Source organism: Eumetopias jubatus, unplaced genomic scaffold (genome assembly GCF_037043125.1).
Source record: "Eumetopias jubatus isolate StellerSeaLion01/CBP00866 unplaced genomic scaffold, mEumJub1_p1.0 scaffold_4, whole genome shotgun sequence".
Classification (NCBI taxonomy): Eukaryota; Metazoa; Chordata; class Mammalia; order Carnivora; family Otariidae; genus Eumetopias; species Eumetopias jubatus.
Genome location: NW_028274810.1, coordinates 89330037 through 89355341, shown reverse-complemented (window position 1 = coordinate 89355341; position 25305 = coordinate 89330037). Strand labels below are relative to the sequence as shown.

At 56.9% G+C, this 25305-nt stretch overlaps 1 protein-coding gene across 1 annotated transcript in view; it reads right to left on the bottom strand.

Annotated features, from left to right (window-relative positions):
- Positions 1 to 22395, bottom strand: part of MYOM3 (myomesin 3) — a 42374-nt gene extending 19979 nt beyond the window's left edge. The window contains exons 1-15 of the mRNA XM_028113848.2: positions 22235 to 22395; positions 21829 to 21909; positions 21115 to 21274; positions 20225 to 20382; positions 16024 to 16119; positions 14125 to 14213; positions 12069 to 12113; positions 11472 to 11612; positions 10103 to 10264; positions 9307 to 9448; positions 8264 to 8463; positions 7452 to 7505; positions 6955 to 7082; positions 4060 to 4243; positions 2434 to 2608 (exon numbers count right to left, since the gene is read on the bottom strand). Of these exons, the coding sequence (XP_027969649.1) occupies positions 2434 to 2608; positions 4060 to 4243; positions 6955 to 7082; positions 7452 to 7505; positions 8264 to 8463; positions 9307 to 9448; positions 10103 to 10264; positions 11472 to 11612; positions 12069 to 12113; positions 14125 to 14213; positions 16024 to 16119; positions 20225 to 20382; positions 21115 to 21274; positions 21829 to 21909; positions 22235 to 22395 (1976 nt within the window). The remainder of the gene's footprint in view (positions 1 to 2433; positions 2609 to 4059; positions 4244 to 6954; positions 7083 to 7451; positions 7506 to 8263; positions 8464 to 9306; positions 9449 to 10102; positions 10265 to 11471; positions 11613 to 12068; positions 12114 to 14124; positions 14214 to 16023; positions 16120 to 20224; positions 20383 to 21114; positions 21275 to 21828; positions 21910 to 22234) is intronic.
- Between the last annotated feature and the right edge of the window lie 2910 nt (positions 22396 to 25305).

Below are 25305 nucleotides of genomic sequence, written 5' to 3'. Positions count from 1 at the left end.
AGAGAGAGAGACAGAGACAGAGAGCACAAATCGGGGGTGAGGAGGGACAGAGGAAGAGGGAGAAGCAGACTTCCTGCCACTTTACGTGGTGGGCTCGATCTCAGGACCCCAAGGTCATGACCTGAACCGAAGAAAGATGCCTAACTGACTGAGCCACCCAGGGACCCCTATTTCTTTTTATCATATCTATATGAGATGAAAGATGTTAACTAGGCCTATGGTGGTCATTATGTCATAATATATGTAAATCAGACTATCATACTGTCCATCTTGAACTCACAGTCATGTATGTCGATTATTTCTCGGTGTAATTGGGGAAAAAAAAAGATGTTAAAAGACGTGGCTCTTTTCGAGCCCACCATTAAATTGCAACTTTGCTGGGAAAGCTACCCGTTGAAGGCCCAGGTAGCCAACCCCAGACCTGTGCCACCTGGTGCATCTCTGGGACTTTGAGCCTCATCCTTGAAACACAACAGCAGCTCTTATTATGAGTGCTGTGATTTTAAAGCATGGAGTCCTTTTCAAGACCCCCAAAGAGCACTGTCGTCCAGAGACATACATTCCAGATACGCTCTGGTTTAGAGAAAAATGTCCTGTCCCTTCTTGATGAAACCCAAATTGCAGATCCCTTTCTCTCTTTTCCCTTATCAACAGTGTCCTGCAGCAAATCTTGCTCTACAGGGAGCCTCTCTCAGCCAGGTGACCCCAACGAGACCCGAGGACTGAAATCAAGTGTTGATGGCTGACATTCCTGGCTAGTTCCCGGCTCAGGGACGCGCACTCGAATGGGGAACGTGCCTCAGTCCGAGGGATGAAGCCCCGAGGGGACGAAGCTCAGGGAGGACCTGAATGGGTGAGGCCGGGGGCAGCTCCCTGGACCAGCCCCTGCCGACAACAGACGACGGTGAGGCCAGCAGGGATAGTAGCCATGCGCACACGTCTAGCATGGCTTTCCCTACCGTCTGCGTCAACTCGGGCCCTCGTCACCACACCCTCTGAGGAAGGTATGGTTACTCACCCCTGTTTTGGAGATGAGGATGAAGTTGAATGTTGGAAGGTTGGAGGGGCCCTGATGGATCACACTGTCCCGTTTCTTCGTCTTACAGATGGGGAGGGCCTCCCCCAGAAGGAAACAGGCAAGCCAAGAGCCCACAGTCCGCTAGGAGCAGAGTCTGGACTGCCGCCCAGGCCTCCTGAACCCCAGCGCAGAGCCTGCCCTTGTGTTAGTCATCTGTTCAGACATTCAGATGCTGTTGGAGCACCTCCAGTGAGAGCCAGGTGCTGTGGGGCTGGCAATACTGCAGGAAACCAGACCCCCACAGCCCCTCTGGGCTCCTTTGATGCCTTCACATAGGCAGCACTCCTGGGCAGTGGTGGTTGCTTCTTTCCAGCCATGACACGTATCACTGACCGCATGCACGCACGTGGCGAGTTCTCTGGACATTCCAGAGGAGCCTGCCACGCGCCCCCCGCCCCCCGCCCCACTGCGTGTGTGATATGTGTCCCAGACGTGCCACGCCCTCCTGGTGACTCCTTCAGGGAAGCACACTGAATGCAAGCTGGGGGAGAGGTGTTCTTCTAGAGACAACTGGTCAAATCTGTCAGAATTTGTAAAAAATCGGATGATTCTCCAACTTGGGAACTTTAGCAATAACAAGTTGTGAGTGACCCCTCACAGCTGACCATGTGACTTGTGGGGTACAAGGTCCTGTCCCTTTTTCTGGGTCAGATGATCAAGGGGATCATGGTCAAGGTGAGCCCAGCCAGCTGTTCTCAGGGCCCAGCCAGCCATCTGATGGAAAGGAGGGGAGGGGTGTCACCACCCTGACCCCACAGAGCCTCAAAACTGACAGAAGTCATGAGCCCAGGAGCCTCGAGGTTCACTGTGCCTGCAAGGATCCGGGCCTTGTGAGTGAGGAGGGAGCCTCAGCAGGGAGGAGAGTCTGGTTCTACCAGCCCAGCGGACAGTGGAGGCTCTGGGCTCCCGCCGGCTTGGGGAGGGCGAGTGTCAGTGCAGGAGCACCAGGCGAGTGAGGGGGTGCATGCAGCGCCTGAACCCACGCCTCCGCGGCTGCATCCTCTGCCTCTGTCTCTAAGCTCCTGGATGGACGACACTCGGTCCGTCACCTCTGCCGACAGCGTGCCCTCGGGCAGTGTGCGCTGAAGACAAGGTCATCCGGGCCAAGTCCCAATTTCTCCACGACTAGCTAAGGGAGTTTGGGCAAGTTACTTCAGTGCTCTATGCCTCTGTTTCTTCATCTGTATGGTGATAATAATCACAGTTCTAAACTCAGAGGATTCAGTTAGAAGTAACTGACCTAATACAGGAGAAGAGCTCAGAACAGTGCCGAGCGGCACGTTGTGAAATGGCAGGCGCCAGGATCCTTAGGGCCCGTCCTAGCAGGAAGGGGCGGGGGGGGGGGGGCAACTCACTTGTGGCCTTGGATGGGTTTGTTGTTAACCGTTTGCCACTCAGATGATCCTGCCTCCCGGGAGTAGATGTAATAACCCAGGAGTTCTGGGGCGTCTTTCACGGGCTCCCAGGTCAGGGACACAGAGGTCTGCGTGTCTCGGAACGCTTGAACTTGAGCTGGAGGAGGGAGAGTAGCTACAAAACAGAAATGTGGGCTGTGTGAGGATGCTGAGCGACCTGCCTTACAGACTGGGGAGGGGTGGGGTGAGGGGAGAGGCTGGGAGGAGCCCCCGCTGCAATCCAGGGTGGCAGGGGGGGTGTCAGACCTGCCCTGGGGCTTCAGGTGTCCCCTTCCCAGGCCCTATGAGTCTCAAGTCCTCTCCCCTCTCACCTCCAAACATCTCTGCTTCCTCACAGCAGCCGCCATTCATTCATCCTTAGTCTCCGTCCACTCCCCCACTGCTCTCTTTTGTACAATAATTTTACATTTCTCATACAAGTAAATGCTTTTCTTTTTTTCTCCCTTCCCTCCCTTCCTCTCGCCCCTTTTTCTTTCCTTTCTTTTATTGAACTGTACTAGAACTTTTCCCTAAAACTTCCTTGTGGTTCAGAGACTGCCCACATCTGATCATAAACAGCTCAGTGGCCAGACCCCGAATCATGTCTAAATCTGTGGGCTCTTGGCTTGCCTCTTTCCTCCTGGGGGAGGCCCTCCCCACCTGTAAGACGAAGAAACGGGATAGTGTGATCCATCAGGGCTCCTCCAACCCATTCATATTTGCTATGAATATATATACACACACACAAATATTACATATACAGATATATGTGTGCATATATACACATATTATATAATATATGCACACATATAATACATATGCATATAGGTGTGTGTGTGTGTATATATATATATGTATGTATGTATTTCCTATATTATTGGAACAGAGCAAATCTAGGACTTTGCTCTCTCCCCCAAATGGGCCCTGCAGCACATCAGGCTCCTCTGGGTTCAGTAGTGCTGCAGCTGGGCTCCCTAAAGGGCCAGTCAGTCAAGACAGCTACAGGGAACCTTCTAATCTGATCTTATTAAAACTCCAAGAACCCCAGAATCCGGAGGCCTCGGAAGAAGGAGGGGCCCCGGGAGGTTGGGGGCCAGGATGGACCTGCACCTAGGAGACTCAGGAAGGGGTGGAGGTGGGAACAATAACCAGGCCTTCAGAACGACACATCTGGCAGCTGAGGACACCAAGGTTTGCAGCTAGGACATGATTTGCCCAGGCCCACGCTGTGCTGCTGCCAAGAGGTGTCCTGCCTGGTGAGCCAGGGCTTGGGGTGGGACAGCTTTAGGACTGAGGGACCACTTGCTCACACTCGGCTCCTGCGCTGGACCAGCTGGATTCTGGAACCTGTGAATTGTTGAGCTGGAAAAAAACTCCCATACTCTCACGAGCTCCTTACTCAGAGAGAGACAGTTCCTGGTGTTCTGAAACCTGACAGGCCTGAGATCATGTTGCTTTTCAGCTTCATGGTGGGAAGAAGGGGTCAGGGACAGGGAAGTGAGCATGGCTTTGTCCCCACAGCGATGGGGCCCCGACCCTGGATGCCGACAGCCTGGCCTGCCCCCACCTCCTGCATCACACCGGTACCTGGCTTCCCCCTCAAGGCGATGGGCTCGCTGGGCTCTGAGGGATCGCTCATGCCATACTGGTTTATTGCTCTCACTTTGAAGACATATGACTTCCCTTTCTCCAGATCCAAAAGGGCGAATCTTGGGGATTTCACAGGAGTTTCTGAGCTGATGGCCTCCCAGGTGCCGCTCCCTATGACTGACTGTGACAAAGGAGAGAAATACGCATTGATGAAGCGGTTGCCTGGGCCGGGGCTCTGGGCCAGGCGCTCTGACCCCTGGCCCGGGCTGCCCCTGAACATGGAGCTCTGTACCCACCTGCCTCCTCCACATCTCTACCTGGACGCCTCCTGAGCATCTCACATTCACCATGTCCGGAACTCCACTCTGGATCTTCCCCCAAACCCACCCACATTCAGTTGATGGGACCTATCCTTCCAGTGGCTCAGGCCAAAAGCCTTGAGACCATCTTGGACTCCTTCCCTCTGTCCCTCACATCATCCCAAATAGGCTCCAACAACAAATCCAGTTGGCTCCACCTTGAGAATTTATCCAGAATCCAACCCTGGCCTCCCACCCTAATGCCCCTGCTATAGCCTTGATCCAAGCCACCATCATCTTTTACCAGAGCTACATCACTCTTTTCTCCAAACGATGGTTGGAAGGATCCCTTCACAACACAAGTCAGATCACGTCCCCGGCTGCCCACAACCACATCTCCCTCAGAGCCAAAGCTTCTCCACGGCCTGACCCCTGTTACCTGTCTGGCCACATCCACTTCCCCTTTGCCCTGTGCCTCCCTGCTGTTCCTGATGGCACCAGGCCCAACTCCTGCCTCTGGGCCTTTGCACTTGCTCATCCCTTTGCCTGGGATGTTCTTCCCCACAGAAATCTCTGGTGGGCTCCTCGTTTCCTTTATGCTTTTATTCAAAACTCACCTTCCCGGGGAGGACTCCCAGCCCCCCATCTAAAATGTCAGCCACCTCTTCCCCCAACACTTCAAACCGCTTCCCTGCTTTTAGTCTTTCTCTGTAATGCCTACCACTAGCTAACGTGCTAAGTATTTCCCTGATTTATCTTCTTTACCGTCAGTCCCCGCACCCCTGACTCAAAGCTCAGCTCCATGAGGCAGGGGTTTGTCTGTTTTATCTGCTGCCACGTCCCTAGGGCCAGGAACAGCACTGGCAACGTGAGAGGTGCTCAGTCTATGTTTGGGGGGGCCAATAAGTGAGAAAATGAATGAATTCTCACAATAACCCTGAAGGTGGGTGTTAAATTTCCCCACCAATGAGAAAACTTGTGTTCAGGGAGTTTGGGTCACTTGGCTGAAAGTCACGTATCGAATAACTGGTGTATTTGGTATTTAAGCTCAGGTGTGGGTGCCCCCAAACCTACTCACTCTCCACAGCATAAGGGACCCAAAAGGCAGCCATGAATCCTGCATCTCTGGGCAGATAGAGGGTGAAGAGCTGAGGGTGATGCAGGTGAGTGATGCAGCCAGAGGCCACCTCTGCTGAGTTTGGGTATGCCAGGTGAGATCCAGAAGCACTGGGGGAACTCGCTGACCCCACCCTCCCCGTGCTTTCCCCTCCCAAGGCGCACCCGCCTGTTAGGAGCCCAGAACCCAGCTAGGCCAAAAAATTTGCAATAAAAACCAGTGAACATTGCTGAGCACCTACTGTGTGCCAGGGTCTATTCTAAGTCCCTAGGTGCTTTAGTTGATCCTCATAGTGACTCTATGAGGTGTGTACGGTTATTATCTCTATTTCCAGAAGAAGAAACTGAGGCACAGAGAGGCTCAATAACTTGCCCAAGGTTACACAGCTAATATGTAACAGAGACATGATTGGAACCCAGGCAGTCGGACTCCAACATTTTAACCACGACATGCTACAGCCTCATAAAACAAATCCTCCACGATCTATGGCTTTCCTATGTGGGGGAAATAGGATCACCCGTGAGTGCGCAAAGAGAGGCCCGTTTGAAAAACCAGAGGCAGAGACTCCTCCCTGGAACTTTCACTAGCCCTGTACCGTCCGCCTACTATGTGCCAGGCCCCGTGCTGGGTGCAGCGAGTAATGAGAAGGCAAACCTGGCCTCTTCCTTTAGGGGGGTTGGAGTCGAGAATGTGTCCTTGGGACGCGTTTACAGGCCCAGAGCTGCTGGCCCGGCTCTGTGCTGCATCTTATTTCATCCTCCATTTGAAGGAGGAAACTGAGGCTCAGGGAGCTTGGGAAACTGGCTCACACAGCAGAAATCAGGATTTGAGTTGATCTTAACACCATGCTGTTTTTCACCCAGCCAGCTGCCTCCCCTCTGCTGTGAAATCCACCCTGAATGCATGAGCTGCCCGCATCTCCAGACACCTGCCCACCCCCCCCCGCCCCGCATCGGGGTGGGAACTGCCTCCAGGGCTGCCCGCTCCCGCCCCCCATGCCTGGTGACGGCTGCTGCCCGTGACCCTGGCTTGTGGGTACCCTCCCAACGTGGCCGTGGCCAGGAAGAGGTGCTGGACCCGATGCGTGACCCCATGCCACCCAGGAAATGGTGGATCACACTGTTGTCACTGTTGTCTGTGTGTCTTAATTTTGTGCATTTTCATGAATAGCCCAGGAGCTGCCACCAGGCACTGGCCTCACGGGGCTGAGGTCACCTCAAAAGGTCTGCCCCCTGTGGAGGGCTATTCTCAGCCCTTCCAGGCACGGATTCTCTTCTAGTCTCTGAAGGCCTCCCCAGGGACGCTGCCTGCCATGTGTCTCTCTCCCTTTCTCTCTCTCTCTCTCTCTCTCTCTCTCTCTCTCGTCTCTGTCTCTCTTGGTGCTGCCCCTTGCCCCCGTGCCCCCCACGCGTCCTGTGTGCCCACATGTCTGCTTTTCAGCCTAGCCTGGGGCTGGGGCCCTCGGGGTCTCTGTACCTTCTCCAGGGTGTATGTCAGGGGGGCTTTGCCCCGAGGCCTTGGCTCCTCCCAGCTCAGAACCACATAGGCATCACGGATCTCGCTGGCGTGGACGTTGGTGGGGGGCGAGGGGATGGTCACAAAGTCTGGAATCAGTCATTGAAGAGCAGAGATGGGTGAGCCCTCAGAGACCCCTCATTTCATAAAGGGGAAATGGGCCCAGAGAGGGGCAGGGACTTGCTCCAGTCACCCAGCAAAGCCAGGCAGAGTCAAGGCCAGAAGCCAGGTCTTCTCCAGAACCTTCCCCAGCATGCTCCCTCCTCCACAAGGGGCGCGGTAAGACAGGCGGCAGTCACCTGAGAACCCTGGCCTCCAAATGGACCTCACCCGCCCTCATCTCCCCATACCCCGCACACAGACACCTTCTGCCTCTCTGCCACTTTGTGTCCCCAAGTTTCCAGAGACATAAAGGAGGCTGGAATCTGGAGGCAAAGTGTCAGGAGGTTCACACGTACCTTCAAAATCATCTGTGCTGACTGTGATCTTGTTTCCCAGATCAAAGGAGATCTCTAGGGTGGAGAATGGAGCATGTTAGGGGAGAAGTAGGGGGTGCAGGATGTGTGTGTGGGGGGCGGCTGGGTCAGGAGGGGGCAGGGCAGGACCTGCCCACTCTGGGTACTGGTTCCTCACCCTCTTCCCAGCCCTGGCCTTTGGGCCCCGCACTGTGTGGCCTCAGGCAGGTGTTCTCTGAGCCCCCATATTCTCCGGGGTCCAAAGTGGAAGGAACACTGCTGTTCTAGACCCCGGGAGAGGCTCTGTCTTCTTGGGACAAATAGGGACGGAGGAGAAGTGATGTGCCTGGGGTCGGACACCTAGGGCAAGGTGGAGCTGGGAGGCAAACCCACGTCAGGCTGACCCCTCAAGGCTGAAAGGGCGGTGCCCCCCATGTGCCCCCAGGCTCGGGGCTCCTGAGGCAGGGCTGTTTTCCTCCTTCAGATTAAGGGCATCTGAAGAAGGTGTTGTGGTTCTCCCTCGGATTAGCATCTCCTGTGGACAGATTTGTTTCTTCTGTCAGACTAGTTGTACCTTCCCCCTCAGGCTAGGGGCTCCTAAGGATAGCACTGTGCTTCCTGCAACAGTCTAGGGGCTCCTGAGACTCTGTCTCCCTCATCCGACTAGCAGTTCCCGAGGGCTGTGCCGCATCTCCCCCTATCCCCCTTGGGAAAGGGCTTGGAATGGGGGCTGTGCCACCTGTGTCCTGCATGAGGCGGTCCTCAGTGGGCCTTGATTGATGCTCTAGAATGTTCCTCAGGGCCTCTGGACCCACCTGTCTTTTTCCGGGCTTCATCAGGGTCGCCCATGACAACCAGTTCTGACGCCTTGGAGGGGAGGCTCCTGCCTGCCCTGCTGACGGCTCGCACCCGGAACCGATAGCTCTGGCCTTCGAGGAGGCCTTGGATAGGGCACCGACAGATCCCGCTGGGGGCCTCATGGCAGGGCACCCACTGCCCAGACTCGCCCTGGCACCTGCGGGAGAGAGGCCCCAGCTTCGGCCCCTGCCCCCGACGCACACCTTCTGGGTCTGAGCCCCTACCAAGTCCAGTCCTCCACCCCAGGCTGCCAGTTAGGGTCGGGTCCTGTTCTCCACTCAAAAGCTCGTGAATGGTAGAGTTCGGATTTCGCCCCAGGGCTGTCCACTCCCTCGGAGTTGGGGCTCTCTGGGCCATCCGGGTACCACTGTCCTCAGGCGGTACGCCGGCCCGCGCTGCCCGCTCGATGGGGCAGTGGGCACATGGGGTCTGACTCCTGGCTATACCACTGAAGAGCAATGTGACTCTGGGCAAAGTCATCACCCCATGTATCTCAGTTCCCTCACCTGTAGAATGGGTTACTAAAGAGTCCCCTGCTGCCCTGGACTCGGTGAGGTTAGGCGTGCAGCTCCAGGACCTGCTGTGAGCCCCTTCAGGGGCAGGATCAGGTGTCACCTCATGCTAGGGCCTGAGAGCTGGCAGCTTGTGCAAGAGGTGGGATGTCCCGGCCCCCACCCACCCCGTACCTCCGGTCAGTGTTATCCTGTCTCTGTCTGTCACTCAGGGACATATCCACTAGTGCTCACTTTCAAGCACTTAATATTTGCCCCTCCCAGGGTCCAGAGGGCTGACTCCAGGGGTGGAATTCCAGGTATCGGAGGTGACAGATTTGGAGGCATGCATACCTTTCTCTTGCCCCTAAATTATATGACCTGGTCTACCTCATGCCCAGTCTGAGGCTAGGCATGGGGCTCCCTCTTTCCTATGGCCCCCCACTCTCATTCTCACAACCAGGCAGAGCTCTCCCCTGGGGGCTCTGCCACTCGAGAGGCTGACTCACCGCTCGATGGAGTAGCCAGTGATGGGGTTGCCCCGGGTGTCGCTGGGTGGGGTCCAGGTCAGGATGAGGCAGTCTCTGTTCACATTCAGGCATTGGACATTCAGAGGGGAGCCTGGGGCCCCTGGCTTCTCGGCTGCTGCATCTGAGACCCAGGGTGGGGGTTGAGGAAGGGAGGGGGGGGAGGGGAAGTTTCTTCCAGTTGGGGTCCATTTGGCCACTGACCCCTCGCACTCCCTCCCAACCCTCCAGGGCTCAGTCGTGATCTTGAGGACCAGGACCTGAACAATAGCCTCGTCCCTTTTAACCATAGCATCTGCGGGGGGGCGGGGGGCTGTGAGAGTATCAATCATTAGGGGCCCATTCTACTCTACGCCCCTGAATGATCAGTGTAATTAATCTCTGAGCCCTGTAGCATGCCTCCATTTAGTGGATGGGAAAACTGAGTCTCAGAGAAAAAGTGACTTGCCCAAAGTCACCAGCTAGTAAAGTGGCAAAGCTAGGATGTGAACCCAGATCAGTTCAGAGACCAAGAGGCAGAACTCACCAGGTACTAGAATCATCCCAGCCCACTCTCAGCCCTCCCTCCCCAGCTCCTACTAAGTCTGAAACTCAAGCGGTGTCCTACTGGAGGGTCATAGGATACCACAGGGATTCTTAGAGACTCTTCACTCAACACCCTTATGTATAACAGGGAAATTGAGGCCCCCAAGAGGGCGGGGAAACTTGCAAAAGGTCCGACAGCCAATCTGGTTGCCGGGCTCCAGCTACACCTCCTACCCTCCAACCCCCTACTCACCTCTCACGAACACATAGGTGCTCTGCTCCTGGAGCCCAAAGGGGGAAGGCACCTGGATAGTGTAGAGCCCCTCATCCTCCTTGTAGGCGCAGGACACCTTCAGGGATGCCTGGCGGTCTGCGTAGAGGATCTGCCGGCGTCCTGAGGGTCTCAGTAGTCTTCCTGAAGAGCGGTGGGGTCCAGTGTGAGCTCTGGCCTCACCTGGGAACCTTTAGATGGTCTGGGGGTTTAGGCAGAGGCGTGGCTGGTGTGGGTGGTGTGGCTATAGCCTTAGGCTCAGCTGGGGAGTTGGGGGGGGTGGCCCTGAACTCTCCTCTGCTGAAGTCTTGGGGAGTGGGGCAAGGTCCAGGGAAGGGGTTGGTGGCTCAACATGGGAATGAATGAGCATCTAAGGAAGTGGTCAGTGGCCCAGTGAGGAGTTGGAGGTGCTGTGAGAAAGTGGGAAAAAGAGAGGTGGGCCCCTTTGTGAGGGTCAGTGTCTCTGCGTGGGGGCTGGGGGCTCACTGTGGGTGTTGGGGGCTCCATGGATGGGGATTGTGAGCCAATGAAGGGAGTGGGGGCTTGCTGACGGCATGGAGGCTCAGGAAAGGGGCTGGGGGCTCGCTGAGGGAGTTGAGGTGTCCGTGAGGAGGGTAAAGGGCTCATTGAGGGGGGTGGGGGCCGGTGAGGAGAGTGGGGACTCAGCAGTGTGACCTTAGTGAGAGGGATGGGGACTCAATGAACGGGCTCTGGGGCTCAGGGAGTGGCTCCTGCCCTGAGGCCACACTGTGGGGCCAACCCGCTCTGTGTCCCTCCCTCCTGTCAGGACCTCCATTCTGGAAGATCTACAGGTTTGGGAAGACATCTCAGCCTTATGGCAACTGTCTCTCCTTGTGGCTTCCCCAGTCTTCTGCCCTGCCCCCCGCCCCCAGCAGGTGTGGCCTCCCTAGGGGTGCTTGCTGGCCGCCGTGCTCCTTGTCCTTCGGCCGCAGGCCTGGTCACAGGTGGGGAAGGAGGTTCAGGCATCCGTCTCCTCCCTGACTGTCAATGGGCAGTGGCTGCGACTGTGCCTTGGCTTCCTCCCGCATCCCAGATGAAGAGCCCCTTGTGTTCATGCACATCTGCCTACCCCTGCCCTGGCACCCAGCACAGGGCCTGGCCCCCACAGGTGCTTGGTGACCTTTGTAGGGTGACCTGGTCTGAATGAACCTGGCTGGGCTCCTGTTTTCTTCGGCACTCATTACTCAGCTTATACCTGGGGAGGGGCATAGCCGAGTTTCTTTCTCCATTGACCCAGGGACCCAGGGCTGGGGTGGAGCCAATGCTCTGGTCCCTCTCTGGCTTCCATCTCTGCCCCTGAAGACTGGGGACCAGGACAGAGGGGCCTCACCATCTTGGCGCCACTGGATGTTCTGCTCAGCATCTAACACGTCTTCTGAGAATAAGCAGGACAGAGAGAAGGGCTCCTTCTCTCGGGCAAAGACTGGCTTCAGCACCGATGTGAATTCCACGTTGGGGCCAAACAACAGTCCTCGGGGAGGGAGGAGAAGTTAGGGCAGCAGTCTTTGGAGGCCACCAGCCTAGCCTGGGACATCCCCACTCCTCTGAGTCAGGATTCATAGTTCCCCAGGGGTGGTCTTAACCAGGAAGTAGGGGCCCGGTCCTGGGGGGGGGGTGGAGGTGGGGCCAAGATTTATCTAAGTGGGATCAGATGAGCCAGAATAGCAGCTACCAAAGGCCATGTCCTTTGTCTGTTGGTTTTGCCTTTCTCACTCAGTTTTGGCCCCTGGCTAGCTTGGCAGCTGGGGGCAGCTCTGGGGTGCCAGGGGACCCCCACAAGTCAGTCTGCAAGTATGAACAGCTCACAGGCAATGACATGCCTTTGTGGGCAATGGATGGATGATATTCTAAAGGGGGCTATGGAAGGTAGAACGAGGGACCCAGACACCCTCCTCCCCGAAGACTGTCCCTCCCTGAGCCTCCTTACTTTTAAAGATCTCCGAATCGAAGCCAGCATCCTTCCCCATGTAAGCTGAAAGCCCAAGGCAAATGGAGTTTGAGAAGGTTCAGATCTCACATCCCTAATAGATTAGAGGTGGCGGCTTGGCTGTGGGTTTGAGTCCTGGTCTGTTGGTGGGTCCCCCTCTGGCTGCTGGAATTTCCTTCACCCCCTGGGCCTCTCTTCCTTTCTCGGTAACATGGGGACAGTGGCTCCTTGCTCCTGATGATGGGGTTCTGAATAATTGAGTTCACATGAACTAAGCCCTTGGACAGAGCCTGGCACACAGTTGGTGCTCAATAAATGGTGGTTTCTATCCTCTGCCCAGACCCACTGCCAGGATCACATAGTCTTCATAGATGCCAAGTCTGGTTGGAATGGGACTTCTGGTGGGGTCAGGGATAGCCAGCAGGAGAAGGGCAGCACTGAGATTAAGATGGGGGCTTAAGGGTGACATCCAGGGTGATGTTGACACAGACCACCAGAGCATAATAACAGCTCTCGTTCACACGGGACATACCACGTGCCGCATATTAACTCACATATAATCCTCACAGTACCCTGTCTGTTGGTGCCGTTATCATCCTCTCATACAGATGAAGAAACTGGGGTATAATCACCCAGCTAATACCCCAGCAGCCTGAAGCTATGATGTGACTGGTCCCTGGTAAGGCCCCTCCTGAGTGAGGCCCGGAGGGGGCTGGGAGGCTGCCCAGAGTCACACAAAGTCAGTGAAAGACTCAGGATTAGAACCCAGACCCCCTGCCTCCCAACCCAGGGCCTTCTATCAGCTGCTATGGAGGTGAGAGCAGGGGAGGGATGGTAATGACCGTGAGTGGATGCTCTCAGTGGGAGTCTGGCTGGAGTCTGGGGGCCAAGAAGCTGAGCGGATCCCAGAGTTGCTGGCCTTGGTGGAGAGAGGGATGGGGGTCTGGAAGAAGGGATGGGAAGGGTGGGTGGACAGAGGGAGGCAGGTCCCTGATGCTTGACCTTGGGCTTGAATCTAGGCACAGCCTATAAGGACAGCTCAAATTCCACACAGGGAGCCGGACTGGCAGAGGGGACAGCTGCCTCCCAAGAGCTATTTGGGGAACAGGGCAGGGGGGTGGAGAGGAGTGTGAAGGACAGTTTAACAAGGTCTGATGAGAGGCAGGGAGCGGGCTGGATGCCAGCCTGTCTGTTGACCAGGGAGTGTGTGTGAGTATGTGTGTGCGCGTATGTGCGCGCGCGCGCGTGTGTGTGTGCGCGTGCGCGCATATGCAACCACTCTCTCAGGGGCCCTGAGGACGAGGCAGCATTCTCCTGGGCCCAGAGGTATGGCCTCCTGGCTAGGCTCCACCCTGGTCATGGTGCGGGGGGACAGAGAGCTATGGCTTCCCTAAGTCTACTACACGCCAAGCTTTACCTCTACCATCTCATTTAATCAACCGGAGCACCTGAGCGAGGTGGGAGGAGTCCCCCTTTACAGATGAGGAGGCTCAGAGAAGTGAAGTGAGGTGGCCCAGGCACCCACAGCCGGTCAGAGGCAGAGCCAGCATGTGGACATGGGTCTGGCTGACTCCCGAGTGTCTCCCCTGCCTTATGCTGTCATCTCAGATGCCCCTGGGGGAAACTCCAGGGTTGGGAATCACACCAGTTGGGAATTGCACCAACGGCAAATAAACACCAGAACCCAAATGGGGCAGTGAGGCCCAGAGGGGAGTTGGTAGGGCTCAGCCTTTCCCCCTGAGGACCCCTCAGCAGGGCTGACAGGTCCAGGCCACTGTCCCGGGGGCCCTGAGCTGGATCCAGACCCCAAGCCCAACCCAACGAGATGAGCACGCTCTTTGGAGATAGTTGTATAGGTTGTGGCGTCTGAGGGAGGCGACTCTCCCTTGCTCCGCAGGCCCCAGGGAAGTGCGTCTCTCTGGCTGTCTTGGTCACCCGATCCCAGGCCAAAGACCCCTGCATCAAGGGGCCTCCCTCACGTCTGAGCCAGACGCATGTCCTCATCGGCTCACCCTGGGCGTGCTGCGGGCTGGCTGGTGGGAATGGGAGCACTTACTTCGGACAAGGACTTTGGCGAAGGAGGAGGCCTGGCCATAGGCATTCTTCACCATCACCGTGTAGGTGGCTGCGTCCTCAATGGTGCATCTGAAAAGGAGAGAGGAAGTGCCCCCCCGAGACTGCTGGGCTCCGTGGGAAACTCCAGTCCCCACGTGTCGGGTGGGGGGGCACGCAGAGGCAGGCATTCCCATGAAGGCTTCGGTGGGTGGGGAGACTTTAGGCTTTAGTTCAGGCCCCACCTCTGAAAAAGCTGTGTGCCTTTGGGCCGGCCACTGCCCTTTGCTGTGCCTCAATGTCCTTCTCTGAACTAGGGACATAACACCAGCCTGACCCAACTCAGGTGAAAGTACTGTGAAAATATGATCGTTAGTACTGACTCGGTAGGATCAGACAGGTTAAGCGATTTGCCCAGAGTCACACAGCACCCAGAATTCAACCCAGCTTCAAGGTGACAAGCTCTCTCACAGGCATAGCCTCCTGCCCTGTCAACACCTCCAAATCAGAATCCTGGAGCAGGAGGGGAGCACCACTGCCAGTCTGTGCCCGAACTGGGCCAGATGCCCAGGTGTTCTCAATCTCAGCCCTGGGTCTCATCACTAGTCAGGACAACCCTGTCTCATTCCCAGGGCCTGGGCTGGCTCCATTCCAGGGCCATGCTGGGGACCACGAGAGTTGTTGGAGGGATGTGGCACATCTGGCCCCATCAGCAAGCAGACAGGCTCCTTGGTATCCCTGCTCTTACCCTGGCTGCTCAGGGTAGGAATCCCTCTTGCTTCAAGCACCAGTCCCACCTGCCCCTCCAAGCAACCTTGACCCTGCATGCCTTCCCTGACTGTCCAGCCCACGCGCACCACCCTTTGTGGCATTGTGTGGTCAGATACTTATGTCCATGTCTCCCCACTTTGCTTCTGGAGGGTAGGATCAATGTCCTGCCCATGTTTGTGTCTCTGAAGCCCAAGTTGGTTGAGATGGAGGGATTGCCATACTGGAAAGAACCCAGGTGGAGAGCACAGCCTCAAACCCAGGCCCTGCCCTGCACAAGCCGTGCAAGACCCTTCATCTTTTGGAGCCTGGGTTTCCTCTTCTGTACCATGGACAAGGCTTCCCTGCAAGAATGGTGGTGGGCATCATCAATCATGTGTGTGTCACTCCTCACACAGGGCTTGGCACTGGCAGGAATTCAGCACGTGGCGGCTCATGTGAGCTGTAAGGTGTGTTCTGGGGGGGATTGTGCTCAGATCCTCTGGTGCCCGCCCTCCACGCATGCTGCTTCTCCCTTCATTTTTTTTTTCTTAAGCAGGTTCCACACCCAATGTGGGGCTTGAACTCACGACCCTGAGATCAAGACCTGAGCCCATATCGAGAGTCAGATGCTCAACTGCTTGAGCCACCCAGGAGCCCCACTCCTTCTCCCTTCAAACCATGCTTAAGACTCACCATCTCCTGACGGGCCCATCTAACTCTCTCCCCTCCAACCACCTCCCCTTGCACTCATGCCCGTGTGTGTGTGTGTGTGTGTGTGTGTGTGTGTGTGTGTGTGCGCGTGCGCACGTGTACATGTGTTTTTCTCTCCCCTGCAAGGAGCACTCCCAGCATTTCTAGTCCATCCATCTGGCCTCTGACTCCAAATTTCCTCTCGTGTATTCCAAGGCATTGGAATGACATGGGAGTGTCTGTTAAATACCGATTTCCAGGCCCCATTTTAGAATAAGATCCACTTAATCTGACTCTCTGGAGGCAAGCGGAGGGCCCATCTCATGAATCAGTGTTTTAATAAGCACCCCAGGTTCTTCTGAAGATAAGGCCGACTCAGTTAATAAGGATTTGAAATCCTGCTCTGGCTTCGGGGGTGTTGGAGCCCGGGGGTCATGGGTCTCCCTAGGGGCCACAGTCTCACCTCCTAATCTCCAGCGTCAGCAGCCCATAGTTGTTGGTGATTCGGTACTTTCCGGCGGGAAAGAGGCGGGGATCGATTCGCATGTCATTTTTGTACCTGTGGGGACACAGTGTATCTGTGGCAGGCAGTGTGGCTCTGAGGGGGAAGGACCCGGAGGCGCTCAGACCTGGATTCCAACCTCAGCTTTGTGCTGTTCACTTGCCTATGTGACACAAGGCAGCACTTTCACTGTTCTGAACCTCAGTTGTCCTCATCTGTGAAATGGGAGTAGTGAGAGCACTGACCTCATAAGGTTGCTTTGACAGTCAAACGGGATAAGATATGCAAAGCTTTCCTCTGGTGGCCCAAACACTGTCGGTGCTCAAAGGTTCATTCTCCTTCCCGGCTGTTGGTGGGGGCAGGGAAGATGGAGACTGTAATGAGGGGTAGCTGCCCCCAGGGCCCTCCTCTCTGAGGGGGTTGCCACGGAAAGTACCCCATTCTTACTCCCTTGTCAACCTCTCAGGAGGGCAGTTCTTTATCTTGGCTCTCATTAGAGTCCCTGGAGAAAGCTTTCAAAGTCTCCATGCCGGGATTTTGAACAGAAGACTGGAAATTTGTATCAGAAGCTGTTCATTGGTCTCCAATAGCCATTCGCTCTTATTCTTTTTCTTTTCTTTTTTTTTTTTTAAGTTGGCTCCACGTTGGGTGTGGAGCCCAACGCAGGGCTTGAACTCACGACCCTGAGATCAAGACCTGAGCTGAGATCAAGAGTCTGACGCTTAACCGCCTAAGCCCAGGTGCCCCTCCCTCTTATTCTAAAGGAGCAGGACTCATTACTGAGCCACCCCGTGTGTAACCGGTTTCCTGCCCTCTCTTTCTACTAGGTGTGGCCATGTGACTAAGACTTGTCAACAGAGTGTAAGTACAAGTGCCATGTGGCTGCTGTTGATGACCCTTTGCCCCCTTTTATGTCATGGTTCCCTCCATGCTATGGCAAGAACGTGGCCCAGACAGCTGCCGTCTCGCACCAGGAACCCCGGGGCTGTGCCCTCCAGCAGTGAGGGGAGTAGGCCTGAGTCCCTGAGGAGTCTGTGAGCAGAGTCACCGAAGCTGCCCCACCCTGTCTACCTCAGGCATGCAGACGGAAGAAAAATAAGCTTCTGTCTTATTAAAGCCATTAAGAAAATCTCCATACACTGGCTGCGTCCCAGATTATTTTGGAGTCAGAATTTCTGGGGGTGGGGCTCTGTCTACAGCCCCTTGCCGGGGTTTGGAGGCCTAAGGAGTTACGGCTGGCGAGTGAAAGTCTGTGAAGCCTGGGAGGCCTGGGTTCTTGATGCACCTTGCTGTGTGACCTTGGGCAAGTCAGTCCCCCTCTCTGGATCTCTTGTGTCCATGAGGCTGTTGGCATGGACAGTCAGCCCCAGGTGTTTGAGGTCGAAGAGGAGGCCACAGCCGAGAGAGGGCGCCCCAGGCTCAGTGCATCTCCTTCCTGGGACTCGGCTCCCCCCACACCCTGTTTATGTCCATGGCAACCAAACAGTGCCACACCCACACCCCAGGCACCACCCCCCCATCCCCCCCAGACTGCACCCTCTTTTGAAAGAAGCCCAACTAAGTCTCCTTCGGGGAGGGTGGTGCCTAATCTTGGCACCCAATCTTTCTACCTCTCCTAGGCCTCGGGGCCAAAGTCAGGTCCCCCCACCCCCACCTATCAGGAACATTCCAGACACCTCAGCCTGGCCAGCTTCCAACTTTCCAAGAAGAAAGCAGCAGCTCTGGGCAAGGCCCTGGACAGGCAGAGACCTCAGAGTTCATCTTGCCCCCTCTCTGGGCCTGGTCCCCTGCCTCAACGGCAGCCCCTCGAAAACACAGGCTGTGCAGGTGACCCTACGTGACAGCCAGTCATAAAACAACATTAAGTCAGACAACAGAAGCGAGGCGCCCAGCCCAGAGCCTGGCTCAGAGAGGCCCTCATAAAAGAGTGAGATTTTTATGATTTATCTAAATGTTTTTCCTTCACTGTTTCCATACCGGATTTTACTTTTTAAGACTGCTGTGCCTGGGAGACTGATTCCGGTATCAGATAGAATCATGGCCAGGGCCCACTTCCGCAGCATAAACGTGGCCAGATTGGGCCTCGCCGAGCTTGTCCTGTTGTTGCCCCCTGCATTCAGGAAGTGCTCAATAATTGCTGAATGAATGTACTCACCTGACAAGCCTGGGTGCGCCGGGATCTTCCTCTTGACCTGGGGGAGGGTGCCTGCCAGGACCTGGACAGAGCCCTGGAGGCCAACCCCAGGACAGTGCGCGGCCCTGCCCAAAGCGACTGATGGCGGAAAACTGGATCCCCAAAACCAGGAGCACGGGGGGCCACCTGTGTCACACCTGCTGGAGGTGGGCCTGGCCTTGTTCTACCATTTGCCATGCTCAGCTCCCTGTTGTGATAATATTGCTGGCAGGGTGGATAGGAGCGTCTTCCCTGAGAGGCTCCCCGGAATGCCCTAGCTGTGGGCCTCCGTGCCAGGGCGGGGCAGGGCAGGGCAGGGCTTGGCCGCCAGGCAGGACAGCTGAGGTACTGACCCCCCCCTCAGACCAGGGCAGCAGGCAGGAGCAGTCCTCCTACCTGAGCAGCCGCTTGCAGGCAGGGACTGCCTCGGTGCCCACAGGAATCCAGCGCCCAGCATGAATTCCAGGTCCTGGCACACTTTTGTGAATGAATGTCATCTGGCAATGACCAGCCCTGTTGCCAGCTCCCTCCATGCCTCTTCTGATTGCTCCTGGCCTAAGTGCTTTCTCTGTCTCTGACTTCTGAGGCGTTCCATGTGCCTCAAGGAAGAACGACAACCCCAACGATCACTTTCCCACTTTCTAGCCCGGTAGGAACACCTATGGCTGGGAGGCAAGAGACCCAAGTTTGCATTCGGATTCAAACTGGCTGTGTGACCTTAGACAAGTCACACTACCTCTCTGAGCCATGGGTGGCCCCACGGCTCAAATGAGAAGAAACTGGGGTCAGGAAAAGTGAGTTCAAGGATAAGATGTTGCTTTTTCCTTTGTGATCTCGGTCACTTGTGTGCTTATCCTGTCTCCCCTACTAGACCATGGCCTTGTTCACCCTCAAGATCTGGCTTATGTGTCGCCTGCTCTGAGAACCTTCCTGGATCCTCCTGGGGGAAGGCAGCCACCTCACTGTCTTCATCTTTACTCTTGTATTTCAAATTGCACCCATGAATATACTTCTCTGTATGTTGACATCTCTCTTCTGGGCTGAGAGCTCTCTGAGGGGAGATTGTGTATGCCTCAGTGCCTGAGTCTGGGCCTGGGGCAGACTACACTCCTGGTAACTATTTGTTGAAATCCTTTCCTTGTCCCCCCAGCCTGTCTGACCCCGGGTCTAAGACCCAGAGGGAGCTCCGTAAACAGCGGCTCAGCTGCATGAACGACAGGCCTCCCTCTGGTAGGACTCAGAGCCCGGTGGCTGCCATGCCCGCCCCCACCTCCAGCCCATACAGGAGACCCCTGCCACCTCCCCTCCCCTCCCTTCCTTTCCCCTCGGCCAGCAAGGCCTAGACTTCTGCTATGGTTATGCTCCCAGGAATGGTGTCTTCTACTTTCCCGGCACCTTTCAAGCTCTGAGGCTTCCACGCAGTTGGGGCATTAAATCCTCACCACATGCAGGCTGGGCAGGAGGCCTTCAACCCGTTTTACGGAATGGGAAACCGGAAGCAGGGCCAGAGGCTGAGGTGTGCGTTAGTAGAGAGAGCTAGGTCTGGACACAGGGCTCCCACTCCAGGTCTGAGTTCCTCACTGGGGGCCTCCCGCCCTCCCCGCCTCCGGTCCTTCTCCTCAGCCCTCTGCCCTGCCTCCCACCATCATCTTCCAACGCCCAGCTCAGAGCAGCTGCCTTCTGCCCCCAGAATCGGATTTTTACAAGTGCTGGCTCCCCAGTGGCCCCGTCTTCCTGCCCCAGGCTGGCAGGGAGGAGGCTAAGAATAACTCCGCCCGAGCCTCGCAGCAGCTGCTGCTCTCTGGGGGTGGGCAGAGCTCAGAGTCTGTGCGGTTGCCGCTTTTCTAAGGCAGCAAGAACTTCTGGGGGAGGAAGCAGGCTCCTAGAAGGGAGGGGCTGGGCCATAAAGAACTCACACTCATTTAACCCTGGAGGCTCAGAGCCTGGAGGCAGGGTGGGGACCCCTCCTCTCCTGCCCCAGCGGCTTACCAGGTGACCTGGGGTGGAGGTGAGGCCTGGACAGTACACGTCAGCAGGACTGTGGTGTGCTCCCACACGGCGTGGGAGCGCAGTGGGATCCAGAACCAGGGCCCCCGGCCGGAACACAGCTCCCTCAGCTCCTTGGCCTCCTGAACCTTCTCCTCCATCTGCAGGTGGGAGGGGATCTGTGACTCCCATGAGCCAGGGGAATCACATCTCCCCATCTTTGCTGTCAGCGTCCCCCCAACCCTCAGGCTCTGGAGTCAGACCCCCATGGGCTGGAGCCCCCTCCCGCTTCCCCTAAGTGAGGGGCAAGGTGGCACAGAGGGCAGCACATGGGCTTTGGAGCAACTGGCTCGGGGGTCAAGGCCAGATTCTGCCACTTCCTACCTGTGAGACCATCGGCAAGCCCTCAGTTTCCTTATCTGTAAAATGGGGATGATAATTCTATTCCCCCACCTTCCTGCGGTGAGGATTAAATGAGTTAGTACGTGAAGAATCATGGGCACTGAGAAAGCCCACGTGAGTGTTAGCTATGCCCTCCTGCCCCGGGGAGGGGGGCCCGGAGGGCGGCTTCAGACCGCTGACGTTTGTCAGGGATAGGGTTTCCTGAGGCTCTTCTGGGAAGGTCACTTCACAAGCCCCATCTGGTCTAATCCCCACCTCAGCCCCGAGAGTCGGTACGCCACACACATCTGTTTTACAGGTGAGAAAACCGAGGCTCAGGAAGGGTAAGCTGCTTGCCCAAGGTCACACAGCAGGAGGGCGGGGACGCCAGCAGGCGGACCCCGTCCCAGCCCAGGGCCTGGACTCTGGCCCGGATGTCCGGCTGCCTCTTGAGGAGATGGCAGCTGAGGTGGGCGGCCCGTGACGGGTGGCAGGTCCCCAAACGCCCTCACCCGCCGCCTCAGCGCCTTCTGGTCGCGTTTCTGGCGCAGTAGCCACTGGGTCCGCAGGAAGGCGATCTCAGTCCTCTCGAAGTCGTTGCCGAAGCCCACTCGCTTCTGCCCCCGCTCCTCCAGCTCCACGGCGGAGGTCTGGCGCCTCAGCTGGGACTCCCTGCGCGGCAGAGGGGGTTGGGGGGCGCCCCGGCCAGGGCCGCCTGCCCCCACCACGTGCATTGCTGGCTGCACTTTAAGGTTCTTGAGGGCCAGAGCAGCTTTTAATCCTCTCTTGCCTCCAAAATACCTGAATGGGGCTGCTTACAGTAGGTGCATAATAAGTACTATGGATATAGTTCCCAAGGCCCTTTCACAAAGTCTTTGTCCGTCTTGTCTTCATGATGACCAAGTGGGCAGGAACAGTCCCCCTATTTTACAGTGTAGGGACTTGCTTCAAACTGGCCAGGACCCAGGCCTTCTAACCCAGGAAGCGGGTTCCCCCTGCTGTCCCGCGAAGCCCCTCAGTGAAGGGTGGACCCCCACCCTCTCTCTTGGGGATGGTCCCTCACTACTGCCTGGGGACCCATCCAGAGAGTGGTCTAGGCCCTTGTGCTAGATGTGTAACTTTGGGCAGATTCTGTAAGTCCAGTGTGGGAGCCTAGTAGAGGCAAGGGACTGGACAGGATGGCCCTTTCTCAGCCCATTGTTCTCTGGAAAGATCACCTGACTTACCAAGACTTCTCGGAGGAGGCCGTCAGGGCCAGGGCTGCTGCGAGGGCATAGTCTGCGGCGCTGAACTGATACTCTTCCTCGCTGTCCCGGGAAAAGGGAGTTAATGGCTCCTGCAGGATTGCCTGGGGATCTGGCCCCAGTGTCCCTGAGCTTAAGGCAGCAACTACCTACCTTAGGACACTAGGGGCAGGGCTGTGCCTCCCCCGTCAGAATGGGATCTCCACAAAGCAGGGCTGTGCCTCCCCCCTCAGGCCGGGTTCTCCAGAAAGAAGGGTCTCCAGAGGACAGTGCTGTACTTCTTACCTCAGACTGGCTTGTCCAGAAAGCAGGCTATGCCTCCCCCCCTCAGACTGGAGACCCCTAGAGGGTAGGGCAGTGGCCGGGGTGGGGTCCCTGATGATCCCACCTGCTGCGGAAGGTCCGCCTCCGCACTGAGGACCCCATGTGCAGGCTGTGCTGCCGCTCCTCCTTGTGCTCCTCCTCCTGGCGGTGTTCCAACCGGTGGACCTCCACGGCCTGGGGGGGCCGGGGCTCCCCCACATTTCCAGGGCTGTGGGGCAGAGTCATGGCTGCGAGAGCAACAACCTGCCAAGCCGAGGTGCATGGTCATTCTACCAGGCGTCTGGCCATCCCTTCCCCATGTGGTCCTCCCGGCATCCCTGGGAGGTTTGTGGGGTGCGGGTTCTCTCTCCAGGGGGCAGACAGGAGCACGGAGGCCGGGGATGGCAGGGACCCGACCGACGGGACAGAGGCAGGCTTCACACTCTGAGCCTGGCTAACGCACCACTCCTTGCACCCTGCAGCTGTGTGAGCGCAGCCCCGCATCGGGAGCAGCTCTGCCCTCACCTTGCCCGTGACATGGGCAACGCCCTCCCTTCTCTGGGCCTTTGCTTCTCAGGTGATGAGCGATCCAATACTGTGGTGTCCGAGGGCAGCTTTATGACTCAAATGGACAGATGTCCTCACTCCTCCTGTGCATGCCCACCCAGCCCTACCTCTGAGCCTTTGCCTGCACTGGTTGCTACTCTGGGGGAAACCTTTCCCTCCTTCCGGCCTGCTTAGCCCCACTCAGGCTCCACAGCCCAAGCCGAGACTGCCTCAGTTAGCGCAATGGTCGGGCGCAGAGACTCTGGGCGTGGTCCCGCTTCTCATTCCAGCTTATAAGGGTGTGCCCTTGGGCGAGACTCTGTGACTTTAGTTTCTTCATCTGTAAAATGGGTCCAGCTGGCTTTCTGGGGTGGTTGTCAAGGTTGGAAGAGTGCTTGGAGCATAGGAAGTGCCATGGAAGTGTTAGACATCAGCATGATTTTTCTAAGTAACCCGGCCGAAAAACTACCAGCCACCTAGAATTTTCCCTCCTTTAATCCTTTTTATGCTTTTCTGTCTGCACTCCGAAGTCTAGCTCTGATTCAGAAAACACCTCCTCCTATGTAATTATTTCGTATTTGGACATCTTCCCTCTCCAACAAGACTATAAGTGAATTAAAAGTAACAACAGTGAGTGTTTACTGTGTGCCAGCCCATTATCATCCTATTTTACAGATGAGGAGGGAACGTGCTTGCCCGAGGTCACCCAGCTGGTTGGGGGGTGGGACCATGAGTGGTCCCCCACTCTGAGCTCTCTTGATGTCTATGACACATGTCTACTCAAGGCCAGGCCTTGGCTATGGCTGGGCACACAGTGGGCCTTTCTTCTCATAAGGGGATCACAACGGAGTGATCCCCTTTTGTATTCCCGAGGCTCAGGTCTGGGCCACAGGTGGTGCCCAGTCAGGGTTGGATTCAGCTGGTGTGGAGGAGCCTCAGGGTTTGGGGAGTGAATCCCTGGATATGGAGAGGCGGGGAGAGTGGGAGGCCCAGGATCGAGCTGGTTTGGGTTCTCGCATGAAGTTCTTTCCCTGATCTGGGCCTTGGTGTCACCACTGGTCTCTGAGGGCCCCTCTGATGCTGAGGCTTCAGGATGCTTGGTGGAATCCCTGGAGTGGTTTCCACACTTCCTTCAGGTGGGTGTTCTGGGGGGGCAGGTCTCTGACCCAGGAGGGTCCTTGCCGGGCTTAGACCTGAGGTCGTCCCTGGCCCCAGCCTCCCTGAAGGTCCTCCTGGCAATGGTGGAATGTATGTGTGTCGTCTTCTGAGCTGGGTGTGCACATGGCACCTGAAGGACCGCTTCTCTAAGTCCATACCATGGCAGATGGGCCCGCTGACCTCATCAGAGCACCCTGGCCTGGTGGGCCTGTTCTGGGGTGTCAGGGGGCTCAGGCTACTGAGGGGCAATCTCAGTGGGCATTTACCCCTTCTAGCTCCTGAAAGTGTGTTCCCTTTCAGTGATCTGGATTACTGCAGTGTTAGTCAGGACCAAAGGCTGCCCCCAAACCTCCTTGGCCTCCTCCAGATGACCTGAGCCGAATGTAACGGGAAAGTTACCCTTTGGGCTTCCCATCAGGCTCCTTCTAAGGAACAGGGTCTGCTTGCACCCAGAGAATGACTGGCCCATGCTCATTCTGTGCCTCCTTCCTCAGAGCCCTAGAAGAGAGCTCTGGGTACCAACCTAGGTGGGGAGGCCCCCTCCCCCCATCTCTCCTGGGACACTGTGGCCCTGGCCCCAGCAGCTGAGGAACGTTCCTGGCGTCAGCTGCTGGCTTCCTTCCCCGGATGCTCTGTTCCTGATTAGCACCGTGGTGGGGGCGGGGGGGTGACTGGCACCCATCCCTGACCTCTTGGGCCTCCTGCAACCAGACCCCCCCAGCTTTAGCAGATGAGCCATCAAGTCTTTTTAAAGCACTGACTGAGGCTCAGGATTAAGCAGCCATGGGAGCACAGCGCCACATGTGCCCGGTGGGGAGGGGTCAGCGGGGTGTGGGCCGCAGGGGGACCTGCCCCCCTGCCCTCTCCCGGGGGGTACAAGGCCTGGGCCATGGGTCCCATGGCATGGCCTCCCCTTTTCTCCCAAGTCCCGGTCTGCTTTCCCACCAGGCCCTCTGACGGGCACCCCCAGAGACCAGGGGCCAGGAGGCCTCGCCCCTTCCTCAGGAGGGAAAGAGAAGGGCACAGCGGCTGGGTGACTGGCAGAGCCTGATGGCAGAAAGCTGGGTCCCAGGGGCCGGCCGTGCTCCACCAGCTTCTGAGTCCAGAATTCTGACCCTGCCACGGAGCCGCTGAGGCCTCCCCTTCCCTCTCCGGGCCTCGGTTTCCTGCCAGTGAGCCCGGGCTGGATGCATGCCCTCCTGGCCCTGAGCTTCAGGCCTTGAGGGCTTTCTCCGTTTCCCTGGCTGCCCGGTGGGCCAAGTAGGCTCAGCCAGCACTGCTCTCGCTCTGCCGGGCCTGCCAGTTCACTCCGGGCCCTTCCACTTTGCGGGTGTCCCTGACCATCTCTCAAGCAGCTTTCATATCCCAGAGGGCTCGGCACAGATGACCGAGGGCCACACAGAACAGTGAGGGGGGCAAGGGTTGCCAGAGTGCCCTCCCATTGTCACTCGG